This window comes from Filicampus tigris, chromosome 6 (genome assembly GCF_054856515.1).
Source record: "Filicampus tigris isolate MCC_2025a chromosome 6, RoL_Ftig_1.0, whole genome shotgun sequence".
In the NCBI taxonomy this organism is placed as follows: Eukaryota; Metazoa; Chordata; class Actinopteri; order Syngnathiformes; family Syngnathidae; genus Filicampus; species Filicampus tigris.
The window spans coordinates 20,423,126-20,433,954 of record NC_141222.1 but is presented as its reverse complement, the minus strand read 5'-3'; the positions used below and the strand labels follow the sequence as shown (position 1 = coordinate 20,433,954).

Sequence of the window (10,829 nt, the reverse complement as noted above, 5' to 3'; positions counted from 1 at the left end):
CAAGTTCACTTCTATAAATGAAAGTATCCGAAAGTCAAATAGTTGCGATCACATTTTTATTACCCTGCAAAATATGTCCTTGTCTCATATCTTTCCCCACCTATAATTTATCAAGGAACCCCACCGTCAAAGTGCTTTAATATGGGCAAATGAAGTGTAACAGAGTAGCTTTGAAGTGGGTTATCTGCATTCATTCCCAACTGAGACAAAAATACAAAGATATGGATGGAAGACTGGCAGGCACTTGTTGTCTCATGAGGTATTTGCTCAAACTAACAGCATTGCAGACTTGGTCTTGAAAGGCTTCTTTTTGGGGGTGGTGGATGAGCGTGGCCTACTGGTGGTGTAGCACGCTGTCAGGTTTGGGGTAGCCAAACAGCTCAAAGTCTGGTTGGTAAAGCTTGTACAGCTCTGTCCTCATTGAAACGGGAATTTGGGCAAACCAGTTCATTTCCCAGCTGGCCGTTGTTCTGTTTCTTGCCCCCGAAGGGAACCGCAGCAGATGATCCACTTGCAAAAGCTTCAGAAGATGCTCGGCATCCGTCTCCAGCGTTTCCAGTCGCCCGATGAAGTCGTACTTCACCTGGCATGGATGGCAGAGACGGTAAACCTAAAACCCGTAAATACACATGTATTGGAAAATGGTTACATTCAGCAGATACCAGTGTGATTAATTTAACCGAGTAGATGAAATCGAAGAGTGTTTACAGCTGCTTTATTCCACCGGAGCAATGGGGTTTACAGATTTTTTTTCTTCTGTATTTAAGAACAGTGTTAGTATTCAAACAATGCATAATGCTAAAGTGGCTAACAAAATGTCATTTTTGCTTAATACATGACTGTATTTTAATGTTGGTCAAAATGGTGAGACTTGGAGGGCTAAATATTTTACGAGGTGGTACTTTGCTTAAAAAGTCTGTGACCCACTGCCCTAGAACAATGGACCACACAACCAGCTTGTGTAATTATCGTAAACACTTGACAAACGGGCCATATGAGCACCACTTGGGAGGATCATGGACTGAACCCGGAGCCTATAAAGTTTTTTAATATCTTGTATGTCAATCAAAACTCTGCATTGTTGTCTTTGCACTATACATATTATCATTTTTTATTACTATTATTTGTACATCCTTATTTACTTTCTGAGGTATTCAAAGTTGGCTGCAATGTCCCATATGCGTCATTCTTCAAGCTAAAATGCACAAAATGGTGCCTTTAAGTACTGCACCTGCCCCAAAAAAGTTTATATTGGCACACTGTGCACTTTATGGCAGTAATATAAAATAGGAGGACGGAAACACATGGATGAGGTCACTGGTACACACTAGTCTGGTAATTTACTTATGATCACGCAGTGGTGGGAAATAATAAAGTACTATGCACATACTGTTCTTAAGTAGAGGTATATGTACTTTACTTGACTATTTGTTTTGACAACATTTCACTTTCACACTGGTGCCTTTTTCCCCCCCCACATTTTTTTGCTTCAATTCCATGGACACGGTGTGCACACCTTGGCCACCAGACGGCAATATAATGCAGACACACACAATGTTCAAATATCTGTTGCTTAAAGGGTCATAATTCTGTGACACAGTGCTATTAGTTAGCCCGTCTGCGTATTAAGCTTTATTTTATTAAGGCAAAGCTATTGGTTTGTTTTAAAAAGACACCATGTAATTGTTTGGCAGTAAAGTTTACCTGGGAAAGGCAATAAACAGCTTAAAGTAGGGCTGCTCGATTAAGCGATTTTGAACCGTACACAGAGACAAACAATCACACCTAGGGGCAATTTAGAGAGTCCAATCAACTTACCATGCATGTTTTTGGAATGTGGGAGGAAACCGGAGTACCCGGAGAAAACCCACGCTGGCACAGGGAGAACATGCAAACTCCACACAGGGAGGCCGGGGCCGGGATCGAACCCACAACCTCTGAACTGTGAGGCGGATGTGCTAACCAGTCGACCACCGTGCCGCCGCATAGAACATATTATTGCAAAAACATTTGGGGGGGGGTTGACTTCCACTTTAAGTACAGAGTCTGAGTACTTTTGTGACTGCACACAAGGATGTGTTGGCTCCACTCTAATGCAAGGTATTACCTGGCGCCAGTGCTCATTGAAGATGCTCTCCTTCTCCGTCTCGGCATCCAGCAGGTACGAGACGAACTGCTGGAAGGTGGGTTTGATCCCGGCTGCAAACGCCTCAGCCGCCGTTTCCGGCAAACTAGATAGGTTGCCGTAGCGACGTAGGATGACCGAGCCAAACTGGCGGTAGAACTCCTCGTTGGGCCTGATGGTCACAACACGAGACAGGTTGAATAACTCGCTCATGCGTCGCGGCACCACTCTGGTGGTCACACCTTCCAAACTTGTTCCTGAAGGCCGAGATGAGCCGGACAAAGGGGTCCCGTACGAAGAGGAACTTGGTGTAGTGCTGGAGCTTGAGCGCCATCAGGTGGCGAGACAGAGAGCCGTAATGGCGCCAAAACCTGGTGGACACATATGTAAAAAGATGGTTTACATTTTTTGTATTACAGTGTTTGACCACATATTTATGATTCTCTATTCACAATTTTTTTTTTTGCCATCCTATTATTCATTGAAATATCCACCTATTTGCTGTTTTTGTGCTCAGACCAAAGCCATTTCTGATATGGCAATATTGCTTTGGCGCCGTCTTGTGGCATCAAGGAATTAAACTGAAGTGAGGGGAGGAGCTTCAGTTAATGATAGCTTCTTCTATCAAAGAATTTTTGAAACCATCTTGTGACATTTATAGGCAGTTACCAATCTTTATGGTGGTGGGGGGTCAATTACTCACATTGATTTTCATTATTTGGAGCAAGGCTCAGTTCCTAATACTGCACAGTGAGCTAACTTTTTTTTTTTTATTGGAGATTGTTTTTACTTTATCATATTTTATCATGCAGATTTTAGTTCTTAGATTATATGACTGTTTTGTCTTTTACTTTTGTTGTTTTCTGTTGTAACTATAGATAGACCATTAAAAAAAAATAATAATTTTACCCTTCCCACACACTTCTTTGACACATTTGAAGTAGCTCTCAATTTCAAAAAGATTGGTGATCCTGATCTAGGATGTAGTCACGATCACCCTAGGTTTAGGGATTGAAATAGAGGGTTTGGGTTAACCCATATTACATAAAAGACTGCATTTATTCGATAAATTATTCAATACAACCATAACACCTTCACATGTGGCACATCAACAATATTAGCTAGCATATTAGCCTAAATAACATGCTAGCACAAACTGACGTGACAGTGACAGGACACATGTGCAAAAAATGTACGCGCTAGCCTTTTACACAAACGGTATTTAGTCATTATATTCAACTTTTGGCATTTACACACAATAATATATGTTCGGGGATACTGTACAAGCAAACTGTCACGGCAACGCACGCTATACAGGGAGTATTAGTAGCTGCGTCGGAGAGAAGCAGAAATATACAGTCGTTTTCACTTTTTGGGTGTATTCAAGGAGCACCTACAAAACTGTATTGCAAGCTCCGAATCCACATTTTGCAGGCAAACAAGGAAGGAGTCAGGTAAGAGACAGGTGTTCCAGATTCACAAAGTTCTGCAAACAGAGCGCTGCTGACACCAACTGGCAAAGAAAGGTCAGCCTGTGCTGCCTACTCTTTACACTCTCCTCTTCCAGCTCAGTAAAAAAAAAACACATTTTTGGCCCGTGGATAAGTTGGCAAGACATGTAGTCTAAAACTCAATGTGGAAGTTTCACCCGCACGCTGCACAGAGGAAAATTTTTTGTATCACGTCATGGAGGAATAGGAAAATTCAATGGCACGTCAGAGCAAAGGTTAGGAGCAGTGTTGCTTTCATACAAAACGTCCAAGGGGACAACAGTAATATTACAAAGTAACTAGAGAAGGCTGAAGAAGAGGCTGAGAGGCTAAATGAAAAATTGTGGACTGATTTGGAATCATATCGAATGATCTGGAATGATATACAACGACTTGGAATGAGCTGAGTAGTATAAAATTGGAATTGTTTGAATTGGTCAAAAAAAAAAACCTGTAGAAATTAGAGGAGAAAAAAAATCTTTGTTTTCAGCTTTTATTTTTGAAATTTATATAAGATATAATATAACAACAAAAAGATACAATATATATTGTTCAATTTTGTTGTCTGCGTTGCAAACAACTTCTTTTATAGCATTCTTTTGTTTTCTTCCAATTCAACAAAGAAAGTGCTCATTCGGGATTTGAACCAGGTTGGTGGAGGGAGTCAATCGTGTGTCATACTTGGCAAAAGTGAGATGAAGCGAGGCATTGTGCACCAGGTCCGAGGGAACTGATTCCGGGTCAGTGTAAGGCTTTCCTGAGACGGGCGAGACCAGAGACTGGGACAGAACCACCATCACCCTCTTCCAGTTGGTGCACGCCACCTGAACGGGCGTAGGAACATCATGGCTAGTTATTTATTTGGTGCAACAAAGGCTATGATGCCTGCTGAAGACCTCTTTCCATGAAAAGATGAATTAGCTGCCGAAATTGAGGAAAGTGTCACAATAAAAGGGAGGGGAAAAAAAAGCAGTCAAGATTGAGTTCACAGTTCCACATAATCGGCATCATTTGCGTTTTTATCACGCATTTAAAATGTATAAATGTGTTATAGAATTGACTGTAAAATATTTTTTTTAATAGGCAAAGCACAATGATGTGATTGCATCTTCACTACAATACAATTCAAAAGATTCATTTAAACTACAGTACCTTCATCACTAGAAAAGAGCATTTGTGGCCAGTCCCCACTTGATAAAATGATACTTTACCATAATCATTTAAATTCTATAGGAATGTTCAACTTTTTCACATATTTCTGTTACTCCTTATCCATCCTATAGTTTAAGTTTATCGGTCAGCTATGACTGGGTGGATTGAAAAAAAATCTTGGCCCAGTCTTGTTCCCTAAATATTTTTTTTAATGTTCTTTGTTTATTTTTAAAATAGAGGCGCAACGATTACTTGACAACTAATGGATTATCAAATGAATCCATCATTATTTTGGGAATCGATTAATCGTTTAGAGACCTTGTTTGATTTAAAACTGTCCAGATCCTTGAAATTTCAGCCTCTCAACAGAAGATATTCTCAAGATTTCTGTAGTCCTCAGTGAAAGCAAACTAATCATTTCTGTGCTGAATCAAAATAAAACACTATATAAGTGATAGCCCATTTTCAAACATCTGCTTTTACAATGGATACCAACCAACATTTTTGCCTTTTTTCTGACATAATACGGACCAAACCAGTAAATTAACCTTAAATGGATTTTGTTTGTGCATTTTCTGCACTGTCAACGTTGAAAATATAGGGATGGAAAATTGGAAAATTAAACCTTTTAAAAAATTTGATTCACTGATTAATTGGCAAAATGAATGACAGATGAACAGATTTCTTGACAAAATGATATATATATATATATATATATATATATATATATATATATATATATATATATATATATATTTTTTTTTTATATATATAATATGCAACATACAATTAGTGATGTTTGGTGATTGTATGAGACTCACTCCTGTTACTTTCAGTCCTGTTACTCAAATGAGGCGTTTCAGTATAATAAAACAATACAAACATTTTGAGTAGGTCAATATGTGTATTATCAGATGAAGAGTTGAAAAGGATATAAAGGTACAATTATTCTGAGCTGCAAGTAAATAGCACCGATTCATGGTTTTCTCTACCTTGGGCACGTAGCAGTAGATGATCTGATGCGTGTCATCGACTATCAGGTGGTCCAATTCCCTGTTTGGGATCTGCTCAAATGCACGGGTCCTTCCGGGGAAGTCCTTGCCCGAACACACATCCATGATCCTCCGCTTCCTCACCATCTGCTCTCGGCTTCCACCCGAATCGCGACTCTTGCCCCCTTCCTCATCAGATCCTCCCAGCTGTGACTGCTCTTTCCCCTCCACTCTTTTGTTCGTCCCCGCCGGAGCCCCCGTAGTGTTGGATATTCTCCCAAAGGATGACGGGAGCGTGAGGGCCGGGAGCGAGCAGCCCGTGGTGGTTTGACGCTGGTGTTTGCGGTCCCGCAGAGGGTAGAGGTTGAAGCCGCCGACGTCGTCCCAGTAGGTGATGATGAGAAGGATCATCAACACAGAGCCCAGGATGAACGCCACACACAGGCCACGCCACGTTCCCATGGTTCAAGTGCGGAAGCTCCGAGTGGGGCCGAGATTGGTGCAGAAAAGAGGAAGAGGTTATGTGAGCTCCTTGGCGCAGGACGTCTATCGCGGAAGGGGACACTTCCTGCTAAGCAAGTGAGGCTGAAACAAGCAGGAAATCCGATTTAGAGTTTGGTTTCTTTACTTCATAAACAGTAAAACTGGTCAAGCCCAAATGTTGAGTGAGGTCACAGCAGTCTCAGTGAAACACGTGAGTAGTTTTTTATATAATAAATTGTAATAAGTAGGGATGTGACGATTAATCGAAAATCGAGTCGCTCAGATTAATCGATTGGACAAATCGATTAATCGGGTTGATTAAATTGATCTAGAAAATGATGTTTGAAATGTTTTTTCATTCCAGATGAATAGCACATTTTGAATGTGTAGATCAAATTGTGCGCTTGCGCCAAACATCATTGCGTGTTGTTTGTGGATGGCTGCAGAACCACACTAGCTCACAGAGGCAAGCATGGTAGTGATTTTTTAAAAATCGAATCAAATCGAAAATCGGGAACTGAAAATTGAAAATCGAGTGAATCGTTACATCTCTTGTAATAACTGAATAAACAAACAACCAAACAAAACCTGGCACACGCGAGGTAGGGGCGTTTATTGTAATTGCAAATACAATTGATTAAGGGTTTAGAATCCACCACCCTTTTCCACAAAAGTAATAATATCAACATTTCCTCATGTATAAGGATCACCATACAAGGATGTAAAAGTAGGACACCGTCTGGTCTCATGTAATCCACAAAAATCTCACTGTGCCCTCTTCACAACCAGTTCCTAACATCTGTCACCGTAATCTCCCTCGTGAAGTGTGTGATTTCATTTCAATTTTGGATCTCAGCTCAAGTTTGTGAATATGAGCGAGAATGCTTGATTGTCTTTTTTTCCCCCACTGTGCATATGTACCTAATATTGTGCCAGATGAGGATCCTCTGCAGTACCAAGGACAAAATGTGCTTGCCTAATCTCCCAGTGTGGAGCGCATTGAAACAAAACATGATTAACACAACGTGTGGGACATAATTGCATCACGCTCTACACCAGTGAGATCTTTTTGTCCTTGTTTTTAGTCGGGAGGGTGGAAGTGTCCTGATGGGCTGTGGGAAGTACACTGGCCCTACTGTGGAGCCTCGGCTGTCACGGAGATGTGAACAAACGGAGGCCAGGGGGTGGATCACCTACACTGGAGTCAGTCTAGACCAGTGTTCCCCAACCTTTCTTGAACCAAGGCACATATTTTACATTAGAAAAATCTCACGGCACACCATCAAACAAAAACGGAAGAGAAGCGGCAGTAAAACAGGCCAAAGTTTGTATGTCAATAGAGAGAGGGGTCGGTTTCAGAGTTACTCAGAGAAGTTACAAATAGTTTAGTCAGTAAGATGAGGCCTTGACCGCCGAAGCGGGGTGATAGGGTACAAAACCAAAGTTAAACGTTTCATTTTCAACATTGTTATATTGTTTTGTTTCACAATTTGTTTTGTTTCGCAATTGCATCATCGACATTCATCCTTGACAGCCACTGGAAACAAAAATGCAATTCAGTCCAACTGCAGACGAGCGTGAGCTCAGGATTTCACAACACTATGCGTTGGCGGCGCTGGCGCTCATGGGAAATGTCATGTGGTTGATTTAGGGCAAAACACTACCGCTCTTAATGCAATGATGTTCATCTTGTCTTCTTATTAGTTAAGTAGGTTTGAGGTTACTTTTTTTCCGGGAAAAAAAAAAGAAACCTCAAACGTACTACCGCTTTTGTCCATATGGCGCCGCCATAATCAACGAAAACTGGAAGCTCCCCAGTGTTGCTTTAACGTCAGAGCAATTAAAGGGTTTTGGTTCGTTTTATTATGGTCCGTGGTGATTAATGGCTGCAATTTGTATTTTGTAGTAACCTTGCTTCCCATTATGGCAGTAAAAGTATAATGTCTGTACTTTGTTGAATATTTTTCAAGTGAATGCATGTGTTATTGCAGCTCACCACCAAGCCACTACAGTCAAAGTTCCTGTCACAGTTGAACCACTTCTCAGACAAGCTTATTCAGATCTTCTAGAGCAAAGGAATTAAAAAGCAAAAGTTTAAGCGCATCTGGAAATGATGGATTTGGTTAGGCTAGGTTCACACCGACTTTATTATTTTGAGTTGAACACATGTAAATCAGTTTAGGCCAGTTACTGTACTTCCTTTGTTTTGGCCTTATTTGATAAAGATTAATTCGACCAACCCAATTAAATCATATTACAAGGATGTATTTTTGTTTATTTCGGTTGTCGTTGGTAAAGATGAGTTCGACCAAAATCACTTTATGACAAGGATGTATTTAATTTGAGTTGGGGCAACATGCATTTAATGGATGAAAATCCTGCCCAAAACGTAATTGTGTTCGTCCAGTGAGTTATTTTTTTCAGTGCATGATCTTAAAGAGCTACATCTTTTTTCCTGTTGTCCTTGGTGCAAAAAGTTTCTGAAGCGGCTAGTGTAGAATAAAAAAAAAAAATTGTATGTGGAAGCAAGAAAAAACATCCGCAAGTGGAACGATTGGTTTTGCTGGTAAAATAAGCAAGGAGGCAGAGGACCCATGCACGCAAGCCAGCCACTGGAAAGGAGGTAAATTGTTTTTGTTCCCCTTGCTTGTGGTTTCTTTCCACTTCCAAACACTCCACGTTGACTTCATGCTTCTATTTGAAGAACATCCACTAAGTGTCACATTGCGCAAACACACGCATCGTCACGGACCACAATATCCTGAACGTTGGGATCAATGAAGGATATCTCATTATAGTAATTTAGCCCGCAAAATGACTGCTTTCCCCTTGTTTTGAAAGCTTATTTTGAGCCTACTTACGTGCTACAATGTGACCTTTCATGCGTAAAAACACTTTGGAACTCTTCTTCCATCACATCCAGCAGCAATCGCCTTGGAAAAAAAAAGCCCAACTCCCCCCGCGAATCCTTTCATCCAGCTCCCAGTGAGAGAAAGAAGAAAGCCCGCTTCTGTTCCCTTCACTCCCTTCACACCGGGAGCATCACGGCGGCTATTAAACCTCCATTTACGTGTTTCAATTCAAAAGATCCCAAACCGTCATTGTGATTTTGGGACTTACCCGGCAGATGAGCGCCATGGTGGCCGGTCGGTCCGCTCGTCTGACAGCGCTGTGTCGCCGTCCTTCAACACGGTGGGGAGAGCGGCCAGGCGGGCAAGCTTTGTGGGGAGGGCTGGGTGGATGCTTGGTTGGCTGGTTCAGACTTGAGGCGGCATGAGCGCTACAAGATGTGGAGCACATCTCGCGAGATTTGTCCACGAACGCGCACGTATAATCATTTTAATTACAAATACTCAACAGTTCAACTTACAAAAATTTATAAAATGTCAAATAATTTATCTATATATTGTCATATATATGTATATATATATATATATATATATATATATATATATATATATATATATATATATATATATATATATATGTATATATATATGTATATATATATATATATATACGTATATATACATATATGTATATATATACATATATGTATATATATATATACATATATATACATATATGTATATATATACATATATGTATATATATATATACATATATGTATATATATATATACATATATGTATATATATATATACATATATGTATATACATACATATACATACATACATATACATATATACATATATATATATACATGTATGTATATATATATACACATACATGTATATATATATATATACATATATGTATATATATATACATATATGTATATATATACGTATATATATACATATATGTATATATATACATATGTATATATATATATACATATATGTATATATATATACATATATGTATATACATACATATACATACATACATATACATATATACATATATATATATATATACATGTATGTATATATATACACATACATGTATATATATATATATACATATATGTATATATATATATACATATATGTATATATATACGTATATATATACATATATGTATATATATACATATATACATATATATATATATACACGTGTATGTATATATATACACGTGTATGTATATATATACACATATATGTATATATATATATATATATACACACATATATATATATTGCGAGAAACTATAGTTAAAGGAAAAGGTTTAAAAATCAGTAATAATCTTTTTTTTTTGTATGATTGAAGGAGCGATATTTTCTGAGCCCATTAAAACACTCAATGTTGATCATGTATGCACTTAAATGCTTACATTGTGGAGTGGTGCCTATTCACGGGGGACAGGGAACGGACTGGACCCTGATAAGCGAAAATCCGCGTGTAATTGATGTCCATTGAAATGCATTGGGAGAAAAAAAAAACACAATTCAAAAATCGTTTATAAACATTCAATATGCATTTTCTCGCCACATACGTGGTGGCAGGTGGTGGGCAATGCGGGATTATTTGTTAAAGGAAAACTGACACTGTATTAAAAGGGAATAGTTAGGGAAAAAGATTTTGCATAAAATACATTTTTAATCTGCACTACAATGGAA

General features: G+C 38.9%; 1 protein-coding gene across 2 annotated transcripts; it reads right to left on the bottom strand.

The window, feature by feature from the left end:
• Window positions 1-39: 39 nt before the first annotated feature.
• LOC147146185 (carbohydrate sulfotransferase 12-like) lies at window positions 40-9,524 on the bottom strand. 2 transcript variants are annotated; one of them, XM_086034412.1, is made up of 6 exons: window positions 9,363-9,524; window positions 5,760-6,344; window positions 4,297-4,439; window positions 2,368-2,496; window positions 2,108-2,297; window positions 40-610 (listed from the first exon to the last, which is right to left on the bottom strand). In XM_086034412.1, exons 2-6 carry the CDS (start codon window positions 6,219-6,221, stop codon window positions 335-337), a joined length of 1,200 nt encoding a protein of 399 aa, XP_085890538.1. In that variant the 5' UTR covers window positions 6,222-6,344; window positions 9,363-9,524; the 3' UTR covers window positions 40-334. The 2 variants fall into 2 exon arrangements, with proteins under 2 accessions (XP_085890538.1, XP_085890539.1); XM_086034413.1 differs by having other exon boundaries at window positions 40-583; window positions 9,363-9,522.
• Between the last annotated feature and the right edge of the window lie 1,305 nt (window positions 9,525-10,829).

Coding starts and splice junctions, on each gene's coding strand:
- LOC147146185 (XM_086034412.1), bottom strand. CDS start 6,221: ATGGGAACGTGGCGTGGCCTGTGTGTGGCGTTCATCCTGGGCTCTGTG. Junction 4,440..5,759: donor TCTACTGCTACGTGCCCAAG/GTAGAGAAAACC, acceptor ACGCCCGTTCAG/GTGGCGTGCACCAACTGGAA. Junction 611..2,107: donor TCAATGAGCACTGGCGCCAG/GTAATACCTTGC, acceptor TACGGGTTTTAG/GTTTACCGTCTCTGCCATCC.